Below are 24,655 nucleotides of genomic sequence, written 5' to 3' on the forward strand. Positions count from 1 at the left end.
TATAATTAACTCTCAACACTGATCAGAATGAAAGTTATCTGTAGCTTTTCTTTTATAATTTTTTAAACATTACCAGATTTATGGACTGACTTTTGATTGCAAGTATCACAACATAATCACTTAGACCATTATTGTTTAACACAAATCTAATTACAATATGCCATTCCACTTGATTTGAAACATATATATTGCAATATTTGGTATGTTAGTAAAAAAAGAAAAATAATAAGTTGCTGTCTACGGATTAGTAATTAATTAAATAAAACAGAGCAATGTAAAAATATATAATTTATTTTTTAAATGATGAAAAACATCCAGTGGTATAGATTTTGATATTGGATTACAATAAGAATTTCATAATGATGAACGATATCTGACAAAGGACCAGAGGTTAACATACAGATTCGACTGCCAACAGAAATACTAAAATCAAAAATATAAAACATCAAAACCAATTTAATGAAATGTGAATGAACTAGTAAGAGACAGTAGTAGTTGCAAAACAAAACAACCATAAATGAAGTAGCCCTATGTTTTAAGGATTTAACTTTAGAAAGGATGAATGAAGTAAGAGAGATGAAACACTGACTGATACAACTCGCAACAGCTTTAATGGACATAAAAGAAAATGTAGCAATATCTATAAAATTTAAGTAACAGCAAAATATTTTATTATAAAAAGTATTTTATGTTAAGTTATTTCAGTCAATAAAATCAGTGATACAAACAATAGGAAAGTAAGGGCTCATAGGGGCACTTAAAATGCAATACCTGAGAAAAATATTGAAATTAGGTCAATGAAACAAAGAAATTTTAAATTATGTCTAAAAGACATTTGTGAAAGAATACTTTTAAAAAGATGAAGGTAAATGATCAGATGCTAACATACAAAAAATTATTTAATTTGGTCATAAAAGGAAATGTATTGACCTAAAATTAGAAAGGAAGAGAATGATTAGAAAAAATAAAACAGATAAGTGAGAAATGCAGAATGTGCTATAACAAGAAAATTAAAAGATAAAATAGAGATTAGAAAAAAAAACAATTATGAACAAATTAATCTCATTAGAAAATCCTAAACATGGGTGAGAATTATCAATAGATATGAAAATTAACCAAAAAAGAAATTGAAATTTTACAAGTTTAATCATTCAAATTATGAACTGGACACACTTAAGTGGATGGCCAAAAATCATAAAACAGGAAGGGACATTTCTATCAATATTACCAATGATGGAAGGGTGATGAAATTGAGTGAAAGCTGCAAACTGGGCACAGAAAAGGAGCACAAAATGAGATGAATCTAAAAACAATCAATCTACAACAACAGGATGGTGCCCAAAATGACCCCAAATGTTTTTTGGCAATAATTATTTAGGTTAATAATTAATTATAAATATGTTTTATGTTAGCAGAGGTAACAGCAGTTCATGGATATTAGTTTCTTCTCTTTCTGGATGCGCTATTTGTGTATCATTCCAAGATGGCTGACAAAGGAAGACTGACTACTGAACAGTGTGTAAAGACTGTGTTGTTTTTTAATAAAACGAAAAGTGTGGTGCTTACACAAAGATGGTTTCATGTACATTTTCAAACTTTGCGGTCACCCTCATTTAAAACAATACATAGACTTTATGAAAAATTTAATACTGCTGGTTTAGTAATTGAGAGAAAGCACCAATGGTATGCCAATGTTTGTTCTCCACAGAATGATAAAGCTGTCAAGAGTAGCGTTGCTGAGGATCTCAAGCATATCAACAAGAAAAGCAGCAGCACAACTTGGGATTTCTAGGCAATCTGTGCAGCGAATTTTAAAAACTGATTTTGCATTAATATCTGTACAAAATAACAGTGTTCCCTAAATTAACAGTTTACAACAAACATAAAAGAATGACATTCCATGAATGGGCTGTGAACTAAGACGTTTTGTTGAACAATGTCTGGTATTCAGATTAGGCACATTTTCATCTAGAGGGTTGTTAATAAACAAAATGGCATTTTTGAGCTTCTGAAAATCCACATGTGCTTCATGAAAAGGTGCATCACACTCTAAGAATTATGGTATGGGCCACTATCTAAAGCCAAGGGGTAATAGGGCCATTCTTTTTGAACAGACAGTGAACGTTACCTAAACATGCTGCGTAGTAATTTTGTTCCACACCTTCTTGCAAAAGGGTTTCAATTAGAAAATGAGTGGTTCATGCAGAATGGAGCCAGACTATACACAGCTAACACTGTTTTAGACTTTCTCATGAAACTTTTAATGCAAACCTAATTTCAAACCAATTTCCTAATTGTTCTGCGTATGGACAGAACTGGCCCCCAAACAGTCCATGTGATTATTTTCTTTGGGGATTTCTAAAGGAAAAAACTTTCCCTAAATATCCTCATAAAGTGATGAAACTGTGAGAGTTGATCATTGAGGTGTGCAATGAGATAATCGATGATGTGTTGTCGAGTTATTTCATTAAAAACATAGCAGTTCGTGTTGGAAGTTGCTAGATGTGATTGTAGTCATATTACACATAATAAGCAGAACATAATTTCCAGGTATATAGCAAACACGTTGTATTTTACTTTTTTCTGTATTGCAATTCAAATAAATATTTTTTAACAAAACCAAATGATGGATTATTTTGTGTGCCACCTGTATTTCAAGTTCAGGGGAGAAACTCACTGGGTAACAGGATAAGTATGATAATAACTGATTACTAATCACATGAATTGAGAAGAAAGAAAAAGTTCCTATATTAAATAAAAAACACATGCATTTAATAGAAATAATCCAGGTACCATAAATGTAGAGGGTTGTAACTCTGTGAAAGTGCTACATAATTACTAGAAGTTTTGGGTAATGAGAAGAGTTAAATTCCAAGCTAACTTCTTCAGCTCATCATATCTTTAATAAGTATTAGACTATTAAACAAATATTCTTTACAACCAATCTATAAAAACATAATTGAATTTAAAAATAAAGTTTAATGATGCTGTTTAATGCCACAACAATAAATACCAAACGATACATTTAAATAGTTTACTTAGGCAATATTGTTAATTAATGTTGCTTCCTGCAACTTATCACTAACTGGAGAATCCTAGGTTTAAAAAATTACATATGAAAAAACTTTTAACTACTCATTAAAAAGTAATTAGTGATAATGAAGATATTTTTTAAAAACCATTGGCAGCAGATATGAAACCCTGTCATATTCACATGAAACAAATAACTTGGGAGAAAATGAGCCTATAAAATTAAAATAGAAATGTATAAGTAGGTGATGTAAAACATTAACATATAAATTATCTGACTTGAATAATACTTATTCGCATTGATTGATAGAATGAATAATAAAACAACTATAATCCGTAAAAAATACTTAAGAAATTTTAGTATATGAACCTAATTATTGAGGGGAATCGATGACAATTAAACGGGATGTCATGACATTAATTGCAGCCCACACCTATTGATCATGATGTAACACAAATATCTAGTACTAGATGATTGTACTAGTTGTTAACAATTATAAATAAATAAAGCAAATGCTACTGTAAATAATAAAATGCGGATGACTGAAATTGTTAACGGAGCGGACAAGTAGACATCATAAAATCAAACAATTAAGAAACAAAATGACACAAGTCAATATTTTTACTAGTGAGAAATCTTAAATTAAGTACCTTATCAGAGTGCTAATAATTGTCGAATAAGCATACCAACTTCGGATAAATTTATTGGTAAAATGTAACTGTGAAGTGAACTAATCAATCGAGGAAAAACTATCCCCGAGCAGCGGACATTACGCACATCTTTTCACTATACGCTTACAACATCAAACTTAAGTGGCATTAATTAGAGTGTATGTAAATATCTAAATAGAATAAAATGATGGCTAAATGTTATTGTTCTTGAGATATCCGAACATGAATAAATACTTTTACAATCACACAGTTCTTGAAACACTAGGAAAATGGCGGCTAATGAATGTATGACCAGAAAGAAGATCGATGCAATACTTCAATAGATCCAAATAATCTAACTTATTTTAGAATAAATATATTACAAACGTAAACGCATAATTTTCAGTATTATTTAATACACTTACATTTCTAATTTTCCTAAGAAATAGTAAATAATCCACAATATTTCACTGATGACAAGGCATACCCACACACACAAGTTTATCCACCACGACTCACGACAACTAGAATGTCACGTGACCATTTCCTGCAAACCTATTGGTGCAACAAGATCCTAAGTTATAGAGAAAGTTTATGAAATAATCAATGTGAGGCAGCACTGACACATACTAGTAGAAATAACATTTGAAATGTTTGGTGTGATTACAACTCTAATATCAGGGGTGGTAATTTATCAATTAATTAAAACAAAACGCAATCTTCAAAATGTGGTGTCTATAAGAACACCACAAACTATCTTAATTAAACTGATTGCAGAAAATAAATAACACAAATCAATTTTTACATGCATTAAATATAAAACGTCAAATGACGGTCACTTATCGTTTTAATGGGTTCTTAATTAAAGAACTGATGGTGCTTTAATTAATGGTTAAATATAACCACTGTTAACAAACTGACAATTACATTATATCAGAATAAAACTAGTAACCATTTTTAAAAAAATCAATCAAATGGGAATTACTACCCTTTTATCTAAGAATACAGTTACTTTCCAGTTTCATGTCACAATAGTAACTGATGAATTATTTGTGTTACCCCACCGTGTTGGTCTAATGGTGAATTTGTCATTGTAATCAGCTGATTTTAAAGTCGAGAGTTCTAAGGTTCAAATCCTAGTAAAGGCAGTTAATTTTATATGGATCTGAATACTAGATTGTGGATACCAGTGTTCTTTGGTGGGCAGGTTTTCAATTAATGACACATCATAGGAATGGTTGACCTGAGACTGTACAAGACTATACTTCATTTACATTCACACATATCATCCTCCAAAGTAATACCTTACAATGGTTCTGGAGGCTAAACAGAAAATTAAAGAACTATTTGTATGTTACAATTTATATTAAATATATAACAGATATCCTTATTATTAGCGCAAATAAAACATTTCATTATATATAAATACCATTCAGAAAATTAAAATTAATAAATAATCAACAATAAACCTGACAAATAGTAGATTCCAAATTTCAAAACTACATAACAGATTTCAAATCTGTAAATAAGAAATATATTTTAATTAATGTCCATGCCCCAATAAAACAAGAAAATACAACAGACCCAGAAAAAGTAGAGGAACTCTGGGATACTCTAGAAAATGAAATAATTGAAATTTCTAAAAATAATATTAATTCTACTGGGAGATTTCATTGCCCAGCTGGGTAGAGAAAGAAGATTTAAAAATATAACTGGAAAGTATTCAGCCCATAAAAAAACAAATAAAAAAAGGGGAAAGATTAATCCAGATCTGTAAAAATGTTTAACCTAAAAATAATTTCAACCAATTTTAAAGCTAAACCTAATAAAAAGAAAATGTGAATTTCTCCAAATCCTTGCATGAGAGAATTTCAGTTAGATCATGTGTGATCTCTAAAGACTGTTATAAAGAAATTCATAATGTTAGCATTAGAAAATCGTTTAACATAACATCTAACTAATGAATTTTATTCCAGTTTTAAAATGAAAAGCTAAAATTAAAATCCCAAAATTAGACTAAAAAATCCTAGAAACGATTAAAAAGGAATTCCAGAACAAGATCCTACCAAATAATCCCCAAAACTGGAAGGAAATTCAAGACAGTTTATTAGATTGCCAGGGAAGCTGGTCTATTACAATACCCATGGTCTATAAAAAGCACCCATGGTGAAATTCTAAACATGAATTGACTATAGAAAAAGGATTCCCGGCATGGAAGAACTGAATTCTAAAAAGAAAAGAATAACCTACAAATTCTGATGAAGCTAAGACACACAAAATTCTGAGAGAAGAAAGAAAGAAATCTCATAAAAAACAAATTAAAAAATTAGATGAAAATTTTAAAAAGAATACTGTAAATTACAAAATGTTTAAAAGTAAAATCACAAACTACAACCCACCAAACTTATGCTTTAAAAGAAAAGTCAGATCTCTAGCCACAAATAATAAAGAGAATAGTGAATCCTAGCAGAATATTTCAGAAATTTATTAAACTGCAAAACCCTAAAAACTAATTTAAATTTTGACTAAACCCTACAAAACAAAATTCCATACCATCAAATTTGGAAGAAAAAAATAAACTATTAAATTAGCCAATATAGATTTTCTTTTGGAAACAGTAGAACCTTTTGGAAAAATTCGGCACGAAGAAAAAATCCCTGAAGATTGGTAAACTGTAATTATCCATCCTCTTCACAAAAAGAATGATAAAAAATATGTGAATAATTACAGAGGCCCACTTAACAGTAACATATAACAATTTCTCTAAACTACTACTAAACAGATCATAAATTTAAACTGATCCAAAGTTAGGTGAGTTTCAAGGAGGCTTCAGAAGGGATAGGTCATGTTTAGAACAGATTTTAAGTTTGAAATTAATCATTAGAAACCAGATGTTAAGATCAAAATCAATATTTATAGCATTTGTTTATTTTCAAATAGCCTATGATTCTGTACACAGGGAAACTCTTATTGAAACACTGAAAGAATATAGGGTCGATCAGAATGCTATAAATTTAATTACAGTAACACTACACATTAACAAACACATTCTCAAAAATAACATTTTTAAGCAAAATCAGCGATCCTTTCAAAATTAAAACATGTCTGAGAGAGGGTGATGGCCTTTCCCTTATACTTAACCTAGTATTAGATAAAATACTGAAAACATTTTGGAATGTTAACAAATCTGCTTTTGGAATCATGGCATAGAAAGGAAAAATAAGAATAAATTGTTTAGCTTTCACACATGATTTGGCTTGTGAATTCAGAAAAAGAGGGAATTCAGAAAAAGAGGCTATTTCTCAAGTAGAGGATATGAAAATACTTGCAGAAAAAGCAGGTTTGTAAATTTCCTTTTCTAAATCAGAAATAATGAGAAAATTTTTAACAAAAAAAAACATGTATAGAAACCAAACTTGGGAAAATTAAATACACAGATAAATTTAAATATCTACACAAAATAATATCCTCAAATGGTTCAGATAAGAAGGTGTTTGAAAGTAGAAAAATAGTTTTGAGAGATTGTAATTTTTAACTAAAAAATATGTACAACAAGAAAAATGTATCTATAAGAACAAAACTGAGACATTATAATGCAGTATTGAAACCAGTAATCCTCTATGGGACAGAACCCTCCAATATAATAAACCTAGAATCACTTTTAAAACTGAAAGGAAAATTTTAACAACAATCCACGGCCCAAGAAAAATGAAAGATGGATACAGAATGAAGTCAAATAAAGAAATTTGCAAAATTAAAGAAGAAAAAATGGATAACACTTTTGAAGATTTAGAAACCACAACCTGAAAAAGAAGACTAAAATTTGTGGGACATATTATTCGAATAGATTCAGACAGATCGAACAAAAAACTTTTTGGTGAATTTTAGAATTATACAACTTCGCCCCCATACATAAGACAAGTAAAAGAAGATCTAAAAAAAAGCAAATACTGAAATAAAAGATTGTCAAGACAGAAAAATCTAGTAAAAAATCTGCAGAATATCTTCTTGTGAATGCAAAAACGAATAGAGAGTGCATGTGCTGGCCAGAAGAATTAAAAACAAAGGATAGTGAAAGAATTCTGAAGAAAGAGGGAAAATCAGAACAGAAAGAATTAAAATATTTATTTGTCCTCTGAAGGACTGTTTGAAATAAACCAAAAAAAAACCTGACAAATAAAAGACTGAACTATTCCTTTAATTATAATACAAATGATTAATAATGAACATAAAATTGATTATAGAACTATAAAAATATAATTATCTTTAATAGCAGAATTTATAAGTAGTATAACACTTAGACAAATTGTTTCAAATAGAACAAAAGAATCTAAAACAAAAAACCTTTCGCCATTATCCTTCATAGCTTATACTTTGATTAGGTGATGTCAGTGTAAAAAGAGCAACACCAACACTAAGGACAGGAACAGAAAAAACTGAAAACATACTAAAGTATGTTTTTTAACAAATGTTTTATTAAACAATTTGGTGTTATATCATAAGATTAATTTTTTTTTATAACAAACATTTTACATCAGGAATTATGCTCCTGCTTGTAAAAAGGCAGAAAATGATGAAATGTTATTTACAATTCTGCAAATTAAAATCCTAACTAACTTTCTAAATATAATATGCTTCTATAATATCTTTTTTTTGGGGACTATGAATTAATATATTCCTCAGAGGTAGTATCATAAATGGTGCTTTTAAAGCAATTAAGAAACTGATTTAATATATTCTTAAATGTACATTTGAACTGTTACTATTATTCAATTTAGTATGCTTTTTTTTATAAAATAAAATATCACTAAATTTTATTGTTCAAATATATTAAATTCGACTAAAATACTCTTCTCTATAATACCTGCATATTACAGTTAACATATTTGCACAAGCACTCTGTTTTTATTGGGAATACCTAAATCATGTGAGTAGCACAGATGTAAAACAAAAGTTTTGTACAATTTGGACTATGTTTTATACTACTTGTATAATCTACATTGAATTCAATATTTAAAAATTAACAAATTCTGCTCTGCTTTAGGCTTTTACTGCATTTTACTATGTGCTGGCCACATGATATTCAAAAGACTATGCCAAAGGTGTCATTCATTGTAAAACATTGGAGTAATATACCGATAAATAAAGCCCTTTTTTAATGTTCAATGTAACTGAATAACTGATAACAAAATGAGCTAGACAAGAAAGGTTTAAAAATTAACATTTACTAAGTCTTTTTTACCATTTAGGAATCTTAAATATGTTTTTAAAAATATTATAATTTTTTTTTTTTTTTAGCATTTTATAAAAAAGGAAAATGGATCTAAGAAACTCAGCAAGATCTCAAAAGAAATCGGACTCAAAATTACAGATGCAGAGAACGTAAAATTAATACCTCGCTTAATATTTACAGATAAACAGCAGAAATTACATACAGAAAGGCTACAGGGATTTCAGATGAATTGAGAAAATTATGATCAGAACGGATGGAAAGTACTGGCTGGATCGTAAGAACCAGACTGCACAACCTTCAAAGAAAAAGTGAACATGGTAAAACTCAAGTGGTTCAATGTGACCAATAAAGATAAAAAAAAGGAAAACATGAATAACAAAAAAACTAGAAAAAGTATAAGCATTTAAAAATGTAATCGTACGTGAGAACATTGCAAATTAAATAAACTAATACGGGATGATGTGAAGTGGTATTAAGATTCTGTGACAGAACAAAAAAAAATCTTAAATCTGAAAAAAATGTGATACAACCTTAAAATTGAAGAACAAGATTGGAATGTACAATGCCAAGTAAATAGTAAAATTTCATTGAATCTGTCCTATGAGAAATTACACATTGCATTCAACATATTATTCAAGTTTATCTTGATTAATTAAATTACATTAAGTTAGTGTAGTTTACCTCCATTAATTTAATTGTTCAGAAGTAATCTGTAAAGAATTTTTTTTTTAATTTGTTGAATTTTGTTATGTGTAGATATATATATTTTTTTAAATAAACTAAATCTTTAGTGATTTTAATAACTATCTTACAGTGAAAGAAAAATCTGTTAAAAAAATCACCTTTCTTTTCTTCATAATAGAAGTATTTTTTAATGAAATATTGATTTTTAGTACTGACAGCTGTAGTTGTATATACTATAACATCTAAGTAGTAATAATAATAGTAATAATTAAGAACATTAACACACAGCAAGTAACATTCATTAGAGTGTGAAGTAAATTTCTTTCATGTTCACTTTCACCATTAAGTAGCCAACCAAGGTTAGTCTGCCAGTTATCTAAAACGTGGAGGGATAAGGCGCCCAGTACATAATTCATCAGCAATTACAGCAATATAAACAGATAAAAGCTTATAAAATGTGATTAAAGAAAATAATAAACTTTGTCTCAATTATTATTTTTAATGAAATGATTTGAGTATTATTTTTTAGAGTTATGACTAGTTCTTGAATAATTAAATAACTCATCAAGTATTACATGAAGCCATTTATCAATTAATAATTTGCATACAATCAATAAAAATTTCACACAACTAACGTAACAAACTTTCAAATAACGATGAATGAAATGAGTTTTTATGAAGTTTTAAATATTACTTTTATTTTATGATTAAAGACGTAACAGGGCTGGCTGACTTTACCTATCATTCATATAAACCACAACTCAGGTCTTTATGCAACCACCAGATAAAAAATCCCTTTCGGCATGCTGAAAAGAAGAGGTCGATTTCACCGGTGCTAAGTAGGGGATAAAAAATATTTCAACCTTAAAGTTAAGAAAAACCTCAAATTTACTGAATATAACAATGGTTGCATGTGAAAAAAGTCTCACATGTTTAGCATACGACAAGCCCCATCTTCTTACAATTCCAGCAACATTTTGGTCATCCCTTACCGTCAGGGTTAGTCATATCAAAAATAGTTTCAGACAAAAGTTTTAGGTAATGTTTAGAGGACTAATGACCGCTTTAAACCGATTCGATAATGTGCCCATTAAGGGAGGTATGTTTCTTTTTTGCCTTTGAAACCCCATTTTTTCAATCCCCTGGGCCAATGGTTGGGGATATTAAAAAATGTACTTAAATAAGGTTTAGGCCCTTATCCAAAGAATAGTAGGAAATTTAAACGAGTTAGATATTTTACTTAATAAGAAATTATAGCGATATTTTGTTTTTAAAAAAGCCATTTCCACCCCCATGGTCCAATTCTGGCTGTTAAAGAACTCGACCAAGATTTCTGGACAAGTTATTTTAAGGAACAATTTGAAAGTGATTGATGCAAAATTACAGCAGTTAACGTGTCCACAAGAAAGAAAAAAACCAAAGAAAGAAAACTATATACATATAGAGATATCTGTATAAAATGTACATAAAAACGTTTTGAGCTGACGGTGGTTTTGGGGTCTGGGGGATGTGAAATGAAAAGATATGTTGAAATTTTCTGGAAGTTGAATCATAGTACCCATTACAATAGATAGCTTTCTTATGAAATCTACTAAAAGTGGGCCACCTGTTTCGACAAGTTTAACAGGTAGAGCCACTATCTCCAACTAGGAAATGCTTCTTCATAGCTCTCTGCAGGTAAAACAGAATGTAGAAACTGGCTTATCAATTTCTAGGTACCTACTAAGGATTAAAGGATTAAGTAAGAGAAGAAAAAGAGAAAAACCAGCATTCAAAACGATGAGAGCTTGTACAAAGATAAGTTTCTTTTAAACACTCTTCATATTTCATAAAAATCAATCTATATACCTTCTTATATACAAAGAGAGTAGAGTACTTCAAAAAGCTTAGTGACAGAATCATTGTAGTAAGGAGATAAAATCAAAACCTAAGCCGACAATGACTGTTATCTATATACCTACAAGTGCCCATGATGATAAGGTGTATATGAAGAAATTGACAAAGCAATTAAAAGGGGATGAAAATTTAACAATAGCTGGAGATTGGAATGCAAGCATCGGAAAAGGCAGGAAAATATTGTGGGTGAATATGAGTTGGGCAAAGGGAATGAAAGAGGGGGCCGCCCTTATTGAATTTTGCGCATATAATTTAGCAATTGTCAACACCCAGTTTAAAAATCATAATAGAATATAGATGGAGAAAGCCAGGTGATACTGCAAGGTATCAGATAGATTACATCATGGTTAAACAAAAATTTAGAAATCAACTCGTCTACTACAAAGCATATCCAAGAGCAAACATTGATAGTGACCATAATTTAGTGATAATGAAATGTAGATTGGGGTTTAAAAACCTGAAGAAAAGGTGTCAGATGAATCGGTGGAATTTAGAGAAGCTTGAGGAAGAGGAGGTAAAGAAGATTTTTGAGGAGGACATCGCAAGAGGTCTGAGTAAAAAAGATAAGGTAGAAAATGTAGAAGAAGAATGGGAGAATGTTAAAAAGGAAATTCTTAAATCAGCAGAAGCAAACTTAGGCAGAATAAAGAGAACTGGTAGAAAACCTTGGGTTTCAGACGATATATTGCAGCTGATGGATGAACGTAGAAAATATAAGAATGATAGTGATGAAGAAAGTAAAAGGAACTATGGGCAATTAAGAAATGCTATAAACAGGAAGTGCAAACTGGCGAAAGAAGAGTGGATTAAAGAAAAGTGTTCAGAAGTGGAAAGAGAAATGAACATTGGTAAAATAGACGGAGCATACAGGAAAGTTAAGGAAAATTTTAGGGTACATAAATTAAAATCTAATAATGTGTTAAACAAAGATGGTACACCAATATATAATACGAAAGGTAAAGTCGATAGATGGGTGGAATATATTGAAGAGTTATACGGAGGAAATGAATTAGAAAATGGAGGAAGAAGAGGAAGTTGAGGAGGATGAAATGGGAGAAACAATACTGAGATCTGAATTAAATAGAGCATTAAAAGATTTGAATAGCAGAAAGACTCCTGGGATAGACGGGATACCTGCAGAATTACTTTGCAGAGTAGGTGAGGAAGCAATAGGTAGATTATACAAACTGATGTTTAATATTTATGAAAAGGGGGAAGTTCCATCAGACTTCAAAAAGAGTGTTACTGTCATGATACCAAAGAAAGCAGGAGCTGATAAATGTGAAGAATACAGAACAATTAACTTAACTACTCCATGCACCAAACATTTTCACTAGAATTCAGTACAGAAGAATTGAGAGGAGAGTGGAAGAAGTTTTAGGAAAAGACTAATTTGGTTTCAGGAAAAGTATTGGGACAAGGAAAGCAATTTTAGCGCTCAGATTAATAGTAGTAGAAGGAAGAAAAACAAACAAACATATATGACATTTTTAGACTTAGAAAAGGCATTTGGTAACATAGACTGGAAGAAAATGTTCAACATTTTAAAACATTTAGGGTTCATAAATGTTAGAAAATGTTCAACATTTTAAAACATTTATGAACCCTAAATGTTTAGAAATGTTTAGAAGTATAGAGAGATAGAAGAACAACTGCTAACATTTACAGGAATAAACTGCAACAGTAATTATCAAAGAAAGAAGCTTTAATAAAAAAGGGAGTCTGATCCCCATTACTTTTTAATCTTTATATAGAACTAGCAATTAATGATGGTAAAGAACAATTTAAATTCAGAGTAACAGTGCAAGATGGAAAGATAAAGATGCTACGATTTGCTGATGATATAGTTATTGAAGCTGAGAGTAAAAAAGATTTAGAAGAAACAATGAATGGCATGGATGAAGTCCTATGCAAGAACTAATGCATGAAAATTAACAAAAACAAAATGAATGTGATGAAATGTAAAAGAAATAATGTAGAAGGATCACTGAATATAAAAATAGGAAGAGAAAAATTATGGAGGTAGAAGAATTTTGTTATTTGGGAAGTAGAATTACTAAAAATGGATGAAGCAGGAGTAATATAAAATGCCGAATAACAAAGGCGAAACAAGCTTTCAGTCAAAATATAATTTGCTTACATCAAAAATTAATTTAAACATCAGCAAAACATTTTTGACAGTATATGTTTGGAGCATAGTGTTACATGGAAGTGAAACTTGAACAATCAGAGTACCTGAGAAGAAAAGATTAGAAGCTTTTGAAATGTGGTGCTATAGGAGAATGTTAAAAATCAGATGGGTAGATAAAGTGACAAATGAAGAGGTGTTGTGGCAAACTGATGAAGAAAGAAGTTTTTGGAAAAGGATAGTTAAAAGAAGAGACAAACTTATAGGCCACATATTAAGGCATTCTGGAATAGTCGCTTTGATGTTGGAGAGCAGGTAGATGGGAAAAATTGTAGGCAGGCAACATCTGCAATATGTAAGACAAATTTTTAGGGATGCAAGATGTAGGGGCTATACCAAAATGAAATGACTGGCACTAGATAGGGAATCTTGGAGAGCTGCATCAAACCAGTCAAATGACTGATAGCAAAAAAAACATACAAAAGCAAAAGTTTGTCTGTTTGTTTGCAACAGCATTGTATGAGAACCAACCAACCCATTGCTTTCAATTTTCAGGACACATTCATATTATCCTAGGGGAGGTTTTAAGGAATAGATCGAGGGGTGTGTTAAGAAATTCATTAAAGAAACAAAAATTAATCCTTTTACTTCATTATATTTCTCTCACCATGGGTACAGAAATATAATGAAGTAAAATGATTAATTTTTTTTTTCTTTAGAAAATATTTTAAAATATTGATTATTCCCACAACCATGAGAATGAATGCGTAAGGGGTACAGGGCTCCGCATCCCCCTGGCTACAGCCAGGCGAGCAAAGCAAGCCCTGACCAGCTAGTACACAATATTTTCTATATATTACAAACATTTTTGTCCAATTCATACGTAGAACAAAGTTAAAAAATAAAGTGACAGAAACATTATTAACTACTATATTTAATAGAAAACATGAAGCATAAATTAATCTTTTTATAAAAGCTGTTATGTAAAATATAAAAACAAAAAATCAATTTGCCATAATTAGTGTAAAATTATAATCAATTATTACTATGACCTTTTATGAAGCATAATCAAAAATATGATTTGTTAGTTAAAACAAACAAGTTTCCATAAAATCATTGCCACTACCCATTTAGTTCATCACTGAAAAGGTAGCAATCAATGAAATATGAATACTGCAATTGATGTTTTCTGGGCAGATTAATTTTTTGCAAGCAAAGAACGTAGTCCTACCCAGATTCCATATATCTCTGTGTCACTTTTATCATAATGTTTTCTAGAGACAAATATATGAGACTGGTGTAAACATTTCAAAGAGTGGTACACAAATGTACACTGAGAGAACTAGTGACACAAGTTTGTGCCTGATGAAATAGTTTAAAAAGTTGAGCATCCTTAACAAATTACATTTGATTATGTCAAGATTTTTCAAATGAATTTTCACAAATTTTGAGTCTGACTAAATGACATGACAGACTTGGTTTCTGTAAGTCTTGTGTACGGTAAAAAAAATTGACTGGAGTGGACAAAAGTCAAAGAAAGGATATGTCCTTGACACTCCTTGGATGATATAATAAAAAGGAATAAATGCACTGTCAGAACTTATTGAAAGATGAGTCATGTGTCAAATTTATGTAAAAAGAGAAGAAGTAACAATCTCAACAGCAAAACCAACCTGTACATCTAGCAAGTAAGGAAACAATCAAGTATAAGGTTTCAAGCAAACACTTCTGAACCAAACGTTTTCACCGCTACATTCTGAGATCACAATAAAATTTTCCTGATACAACTCATAGAACATGGGGAACTTTATTTTTAAATGTTACAGAATATTAAGAACAATCTGTTACAGAGAGTTAAGAACCGTTAACACGTTGTGGTAGATTTTAGAGTGAGGTTGAACTGTATTTTCACAGGTGATGAATTGAAACAACGCCTTGTTGCTTATTGAATTGTTATTTAATATCTTGTCATCCTGGCATTTTGATAATGTGTAATTGAACATTTAATACATAACTTTACACATATAATTGAACTTAATAACATTTTATTTATACTAACAAACTAAGCATTTATCTGAACATGTCCATCCGGACTGAATTTGCAACACAACTGCTTCTTGCAGGATTCGGGCGCCGAATGAATAGAAGTCGCTATGTCATAATGACCACTCCTTGCGGTATTATGACGAAGAGCATTGCGTGATCAGAGAAAGCCCCTGACCAAGCTTGTCAGAGAGCCCTAGCCCTCGCTAGGTAGCAGCGCAGCACCCGACGGCACAAGTGGAACAGAACACAGAGCTTTGCAAGTAAATACAAAATAAATGCTGAGGGTGTTGTTCTAATAAAGGAAAAAGGTTTAAATGTCAAAAACAAAGTAGTGCAACTTTATTTTGTTTATATTTCTCAGTGTAAAACATTTAATGATTTGTTTCCAACCTGATGATCTCCCATAATAAAAAAATATAATCAAAAGCGTTAATGAGGGATCATTATAAATGCCAATCCTCAATCAAGAAGAAGAAATTCAGACCATACTTTACCACCCAATATATGATTTAAAGAATTACTGAAAATAAAATAAAAAAATTCATTCAATTTAAAAAAAAAAAAAACAACAATATTATCTAGTCCATAAAATCAGAAAACAATATTTTTGCACTGTACAGAATATCACTTGGGTTGCAAGGAAGGGTATTATTAAGGCCCCACTGTCACTTTAAATAAATTAATTTACTACCTATAAGTTTTCTTACCACTTTATTTAAAATTTAATCATTTCCTTTTACATTAACAAACAAACATTAATATATTAAGTTTTTAAACACTACTAATTAAATTAAATAGTCCTGAGGTTTTTACATTCTTCCATCTGTCCAATTAAATGTGAACTTGTATATTTTTCAATTAGCATCTTCAAAATTGCTATACTCTACTTGATTTTATTTAATTTTTACTTTCACATACTTACGTCACTAATATTTGTATGCTAATATAAATTAAAAGTTTCTTGTTTTATTACAAAATTTTATATTTTATAATCCTCCTCATGTAAGGTTGTCCCCACATGAATTATTCTTGATACTCTCAATTCTATATTCTCCAATCCATACATATGCCAAAAAAAATATTTTCCTTTTACCTAAAAGAAAATAAGAGATAAAACATTTTCTCTGTCTCTACTGCAGATGTTATGGCAACTGAGTACATACCATGTAACTGATAATTACACACATTTCTGCTTTCACCATACCATTATTTTCTTTTTTTTAAATTACAACTACTACATTGTGTAATCCTGGCTTTTGTCTGCGGATAGTATAACCAATATTCTGCTAAACTTGCAACCTCAGGAGAGGTAACAAAGTCACGTATAAACCCAAGAACTGTATGGATCCCAATAGTGTTTCCTGGGAGGAAAAAAAGGTAAAAAAATGACAAGGAAAGAGCGTAAATAGTGTAGAACGAGTGGAAATGTTATTGTTTAAAAACATGCAATTTTTAATTTAGGCAGCAGGGTCCATAGCTTTCAAATCTGTTTATATAGAATGAGATCAAGATATTTAGAACCCAAAATAGCCCTTTAAATGATCAGTATTAAGGTCAATACTCAATATTACAAAATACACTGAGGGTTTACAAAATATATAGAAAAATGTTATAATTTTTATTGAAAGTTTATCATTTTGTATTGCAATGTGGAAAGTGATATTTATATAATATATCCCCGTTTGCAGATCTATATGGCGAAGCGATGGGATCTCTGCCTTTCAACTGAAACAATCTGGATTCAAATCATCCTGAGCAGATTAGGCATTTTTCACATCCTAAAAATTTCCAAACTTCTAATAAACTGACAATCATAAGAATACATGCAAAACTCTTCCACCTACATCCAGAAAAAGTAAAGAAAACCAGTTTTAAATTTTAAATTCAGAAATTTCAGTGATTATCTCAAAATAAACAAAAAGATTGGATTTTTCTATCACATATTTACACGCCATCAAAGTTTTTAAACTGATTACAACATTGATAACTAATCTCTTCTTTTTAGGTTTACAATTAACTTTAAAATTGAAGATCTTTAAGCTATTTTATGAAGATCATCATTCACTGATACAAATAAAACTAATAAATCTAGTTTGGTAACATGAGATCAATGTGAAAATTTTACAATTAATACCTGCCTACAGATGTATTTCCCTTTACCAACATAAGAGTACACCAAAATTTTTAACTGGATAGCAGATAACAATTTTGATTCATTGGTTTTATTTGAATGTAAACAATATAAAAATATAACCAAATGCACTTATATGAGATCAGCTTAGACTTAAAAAGTAGACAAATAAGCATTAAAACAAAAGAGATAGAAAAATGAAAATTTCTTTCATTAACTAACTAATGTAAAAAGTTACATGATTTGTAACTTTCTGACCTTCAGCAAAAGCCTGACTGAATGTTAATAGTTCAGCTGATCTACATCTCATGCCACACAATTCCATGGAAGTGAGGTTATCCGTTCACAAATACTGTAACTTATTCTCAGATATGTAATTTTCTGTTACACATATATTTAAACTGCTAATGTAAAATTATCCTGCTATTATCTTTGTAAAAATACTCCAACCTTCTGAGGGTGCAGATGTGATGGAACTCTACTGCCTAGAAGGGGCCTGAGTTTTCCTCTGAATGGGGTTTGTATTGTGGTTCCTCAGAGAGTAAATCATATTTACTCAAAATCAACTCTTTCTTACATCCTAATCTCTCTTCCCCATTATCAGTTTTGTGGATGTAGGTTTGACCTGCTCAAATCCAACAATCCTCCTTAAAAAAAATCTGCTACATATTCAACAATTGTTGATGGCTATGAGAAAAAAATTTTTTACTCTTTTTTTTATCCAAATTCTCATTTGTTTTATTCTTTTCAAGGCAGACTAATAACTCAACCTAATTTCCTCACTGTAAAAGAAGGTGGAACTTCAGAGAGGGTAGATAAATACATATTTTTGCTTTTAGATAACAATTTATTATTAATAGATTTTAGCAAGTGATTTTTATTAGCATTTTACAGGCAATTTTTATCCGCAGATAGTCTAAAGGTGCTAAAGCAAGTGAGTAGGAGAGGGAGAATTCTGTAGCATAATTTGAAAAATGTAGCAGTCAAAATTGTAGAATAGAGCTGGTGCTTCACCAGCTCACCATCAAATACAGTAGTTTTTTCTTACTTCATTTAGATAACCCAGCAAGCATGCATAATATTGTCCAGTTGACATTTAACCCTTCCTAAAAACGTCAGTGAAGATTATGTGTCAAAAGTACTTTAAAAAACAGTGGCAATCACTGTTCCTGCTGAAGGGATGGTTTTTACCTTTTTTGGATCAAGCCTTCTTTCATGCCTGCAGCCTACTGCTTTGACTGTTAATAAACAAGTAAACACTTCTAAGCATGTTTTGGGGATTTTTGTCATTTGATAACAACTGACAGATCATGATTATTACGTCATTATCAAACCTGAAACCAAGGAATAGTCAAAGCAGTAGGGTGCATTTAATTTTAAATACGTTATAGGGTTTTTAAATATTAATTATGCAATTATTAGATTACAACTGCAAAAAATATCAAAATATTTAGTTAAATAATGTGGCATGATTTGATCTCTTTCTCATAATAAATGTCTAATAAATTACTATCTCTTTATATCAACCTTTTTTAGTTATTTAGCATCTTTTCATAAATTGGTTTTAATAAAATAGTAAAATTATATTTAGTACTATATTTTTTGACAATCTGCCAATAAAGTTTTATTACAGTTTTCTGTGATCCATCCAGACTAAGCTATTTCCTTTATTATCCAATGGGTAGCCCAATTATCCATACGTAACATGGTCTAAAAAATACATAATTATATACTGAAATAACGTATTCATTAAAGTAAATAGCTGACCTCAAAAGTAAAATAATTGCCATGATATTTAATGTAAAAGGTCCTGGGTTTAAAATCGTAGTCAGGCACTGCATTTTTTGTACACTACAAAAATTCCATTCCATATTCCCATGCATAAGCTTCAAGCTTATAAAACCATATGAACTTCAACATACAATAAATGAAATACTCACGGAGCACTAAAATAATCTATAAAGTTTGAACAAAGTATCTAAAAAAAGAATATACTAAACAGAAAACATTTACAAGCCACACTCAGTGTAAATTTTAGTCTATAATTATTAGTTATGGTTATATTAAAGATCATGAGCTTAGCAATAAAATTAGGAAAAAATTACCTGTGTACATTAATCAAACAAGATAATCATTTAAAACTGTAAAAATTTCAGTCACATTTTCAGTCACTGAAGAATGTTAATTATAAATTTTTTACTCAAAACATTTTATTTATCAAACTGATTTTGTTTATCATTTCAATATTTTATTTTCATCACTGACTGTAACGACGAACGCATCAAAAATAGTATAATCATATTTGTGCACTCTTTTGTTTTTTAAACCTCTTGGACCACTGTTAGGTATTGCTTCAGAGGATGAAATGAATGAAAATTTTTGTAGTGTGTAAAAATGTCATGCCTGACTGGGATTTGAACCCGGGAACTCCGAATGAAAGGCCAAGATGCTACTTATCGTGCCACGGAGGCCAGCATATTTGTGCACCTAAACAATACTTATAATAAACCGAGTAAAAATACTATTGTAAGCAAACAGAAAATTTTTAACATAACAAACAGCAGTAATCCAAACAGCCATTTGGCTTTAGACCAATAAATGATTGATTATTCATAACAATATTAACAACTTTTTGCCTTATCCATATGTTTATACATATGAATGTGCAACCTTTGCCGAAAACAAAAATCATATATTGTTACAAAAAAATTTACAATATGTACTTCTAATAAACCAGACAACAAATTATCATGTAGTTCAGCAAAATACTTTGGCTTACCAGGATGGTCCATATTATGCTTCTGCCATCATTTTTAATAAATTACCCATCCATCTAAAGTAAAATTAATTATTTCCTTTAATAGAAACAATGATACTCTGTTGATGAGTTTTTAAGCAGTACTAATTTTAAAAAAATGAATCTTGAATGAAAAATGAAAAGTAATTGAATAATAAATTGAATATGAGTTCAAATAATTTTTCATTAATACCTTTTGAACTATTACTTATTTTTTAAATTATTCTATTTATTTAGCACCTTCAAGTATTGAATTTACTATTATTTCAATTGTTTATACGTTATATTACTAAGGTGGATGTCAATTAGTTATATTTGTTATTTTATTATAAATTGTGCATTTTATGAGAGAATTCTGATGAAGATTTTATTTCAGTTAACTTTGATCCTCCAGGGAAACTACTAGTTACTAAAGATAATATATTTTTTTAACTGTGGATAGCCTCATTCCTGATGTGATTTTTAATATGAATTATTGTCTAACAATCAGACTAAAGCACATATTCATTTAATAATAGACACATTATACATTTGCTGATAACTGTGGCCCTTGAAAGTCATTGAAAACTAAGGTTGATGTTATTTTATTTCTTAATTAGTTTTCTGTTATGCTGCACATCTCATTTCATTACTAAAAATAAAAAATAAGGATAAGTATCACTTTCTTTTGCTCCAATTTGCCTTGATTTTATTTTTTGAGTAAAACATAAACTTATTTAAAATTTTAATTGTAAATGTAACTTAAAAATGTATCCTACAATCGCCTAAAGCCTCATCTTTCCCATTATCCTCACATAATTGGGTATTTTTAATTATAGACTATTTTGCAAGTAATAAAATTTTCAGACAGAAATGGTTAATTAAAAAGGCTGATATATTTGTTTTAATAACCTGAATAAGAAATTAGTGTATTAATAAAAAAAATTTCATTATGCTGTAAATGAAATGATATTTGTAAAACAGATATGAAATTAAATGTTACGCACTTGTTAAGCTGGCATACACGGCAACTGTCACAAGAAAATGATTTAAACAGCTTTGTCTTAGAAGTAACTGTACAGTTTGTATTATCCAATCTTTATGAAAATAATTAAAAATTTAATAAAGAAGGAATTGCTAAATTAAAAATAATAAATATATTTTGTCACAGTAATACAACAGTAAAAAACAGCAACAAGAAAGTAGAATAATTATTTATAAGTAAAAAAAACGAAGGTTTCATAGGAAAATTAAGACGAATAAATATCTGAACAGTGGACCTGGCCCCTTATGAAAAACGGGTTTTCTGATAATTATGCGAAAAGTAAAATTTTTGTAAAATGTTTTAGAAGATTAAAATGAAATAAACATATAATTTGAAACAATCTTTCTAGAAACCACTTCCTAGGAGGGATGCTTCTCTGTAAGTAAACCTGTTTTTTAAACAAAAAAACTTTTGCTGGAATGTATTCTCACTGAAAAGGTAAGTGGAACTTTAGTGAGGGTAGATAAATAGACATTTTTCCTTTTAAATAAAAAAAGCATATAAAATGACAAGGAATTTATTGCCATTTAATATAGTACAACAGTAAGCTAGACAGAAGATAACAACATATTTTCAGTGACGTTTTACCAATAATAATGTTTTCCTAACGTACAACTTTTGAAATCTAATTTTTTATCCATATAAGTAATATTGCATTGTTACACTGCTTACACCCTTAAAAAGTTTACATTTTACATAGTCTAATTAATAATATTAAAAGAATAAAACTGAAGTTATACAAAAGTAATTTCACTACTAACAAATGAAGAGTTTAAGCTCTTGAAATGAAATTATCATTAGGGATAATTATCACTGAACTACTTGAAAAAATAAACTTTATAGAAATAATTCACATGATCAAATATAGGTTACTGCCAGTCAGTGAAAATAAAATACTTTCTCTTTTAATTCATAAAAACCCTAATTATCAATAATAATCAGGCGTTCTATTATCACAATTCTCCATACCTCCATCGTCCTTGGTAGTCTATAATATCATATCAATTATGAAACGAAATAAAATAATACTAACACCATTTAACAACAAATAATAAAACATACAAAATAACATTTATATTAAAATTACCTCTTCAGTAATCGGTATAAAAACGACTTAAATTCACTCGGGTAACACTCCTTGACTTACGTTCACAAATGACATAACCTTATACACAGTTAAAGATGTAAACACACGTTTATAACCTCAAACAGTAAACGTGTGATGTACTTAACACTTTTATAATATTTTGTCTCACAAAATAATATTTTAAACATTTTTTAAATGCTTGTTGCAGTGTAAGAGTAGTGGCACAATTAGTTTTTTATTACTGATCAAAATGTTTTTATTGCTAATCATACGAATAGCACAATTTTAAGAAGCTCAGTGATTTTTTTAGGAACACTTTAGTAATTTTGTTAGTTTATTAATCATTTTAGTTGCCACTATCTGTTTCTAGTATATGAATGTTCATATTTCGTTTCGTTCAAGACGTAATACATTTAATTTGGACTTACAGTTCAAGTAGGTTTTATATACCCAACAACTACCCCTATTAGAAATTAGAACTGGTAATTATCTTCATAATGTCCGAAGGAATAGAAATGGATCAAGATTTGGCTAAGAGATTGCTGGTTGAAGGGGGAACATTTGTGTTTTTAGGTGTACCTGCTGGTACAGAATTTGGTATAGATCTAAAATCATGGACTGTTGGAGAAAAGTTTAGAGGTGTTAAAATGATACCACCAGGACTACATTTTGTTTATTTTAAGTAAGTTTATTTCCGATTTTTCATTTTGAATTTTTGACCATGTTAACATCAATTTTTCTAATATTAATTCATTTCAGTTTAAATAGGTTTTAATCTATTAGTTTATTGAATTAATATTATGAAATAAACTTAGAATGTAATTAATAGAAAATTTTTCTGTGTAGCATTTATTTTATGAACAGATCTATTTTGCTGCATTATTAAGCATTCATAACAGTGAATTTTTTTATTCATATAAAGGAAAATGTTTTCAAAATGCTTATATTTAGTTAATTGTTTTCATTAACTTTCTTACAAAAATAAAAAAAATTGTTTACAGTACATATTATGTTACTGTAACTACTGATAGAAATTAACAGCTTACATAAAAACTTTTTTACCTCCTTCTATTGGTGTGATTATCTGTTCCAATTGCAAAACGATTTACTGAAAAATAATATTCATTCCTTTCAGTAAAATGGGTATTTGTTTTTTTTTTAAATTAAATTATTTAGCCTGGATAAATTAAATATGTTAACTTATCCTTGTGTTTATAATTATGGATATGCAATCTTTGCTAAAGAGAATGGTTACTTATTCTTAAAAAATAATAATATAAACTTTATCAAACCAGAGAATAGAACTGTTTTTATATAAAAACAGTTCTATTCATTAATTTAACACAACATTTCAGCTTACAAAAAAAGGGCCTTATTATTTTACCATTGCCATTTTTAATAATTGCCAAATTATTTGACATATTTACATAATTAATTGCCCAAAATAACTTTCAACAGCAGCATCCAAATAGTGAATTATTTTGTAATAACTTTTATAAATAATGTATTATTTACCTTAGCTTTACTTCATGTGTTTATATTTATATAATTAACATGGATTTTAAACACATTTATTGTTTATCTTATAATTTGCTGTATCACTTATAATTTATCTTATGTTGACATGATCTATGTAATGTACTTATAGTATCAATCAGAATAAAGATTTATTTATTTTTGTTTTAGCTTTCTGCCCTCTTCTGTAAGTACACTGTAGTTTTCACCTTGTATGCATATTTGTAATACTGCTCTGATGAAGGTTTTCTCATTGGGGAAAGTTCTTTTTTTATCTATGATATAACATATCTACCAATTCTTGAATGATCTTTATAATGTATTATATTCCATCAGAATAAAGGATTTATTTACAAGGAACAGGAGATTGTTTTTCTACTGATATTAATTTTTTTTATGCAATATGCATTGATTATGTAACAAAATATTATTT

The 24,655-nt window shown here is 29.4% G+C and overlaps 2 protein-coding genes across 3 annotated transcripts in view; one reads left to right on the forward strand and one right to left on the reverse strand.

The window, feature by feature from the left end:
- drn (zinc finger AN1-type doctor no) overlaps positions 1–22,794 on the reverse strand; it is a 150,260-nt gene extending 127,466 nt beyond the window's left edge. Inside the window, exon 1 of one of the 2 annotated variants that reach the window (XM_075374508.1) lies at positions 22,708–22,794. The gene's annotated coding sequence lies outside the window, so the exon portion shown is untranslated. Of the gene's footprint in view, positions 1–4,106; positions 4,248–22,707 lie in introns of those variants that run through there. The other variant, XM_075374507.1, reaches the window with a different exon arrangement.
- Positions 22,795–22,955: 161 nt separating this feature from the next.
- Positions 22,956–24,655, forward strand: part of LOC142329753 (protein AAR2 homolog) — a 36,966-nt gene continuing 35,266 nt past the window's right edge. Inside the window, exon 1 of the mRNA XM_075374506.1 lies at positions 22,956–23,389. Coding sequence (XP_075230621.1) covers positions 23,205–23,389 — 185 coding nt within the window. The 5' untranslated portion in view covers positions 22,956–23,204. The remainder of the gene's footprint in view (positions 23,390–24,655) is intronic.

This window comes from Lycorma delicatula, chromosome 9, assembly GCF_047948215.1.
Source record: "Lycorma delicatula isolate Av1 chromosome 9, ASM4794821v1, whole genome shotgun sequence".
NCBI classification, from domain to species: domain Eukaryota; kingdom Metazoa; phylum Arthropoda; class Insecta; order Hemiptera; family Fulgoridae; genus Lycorma; species Lycorma delicatula.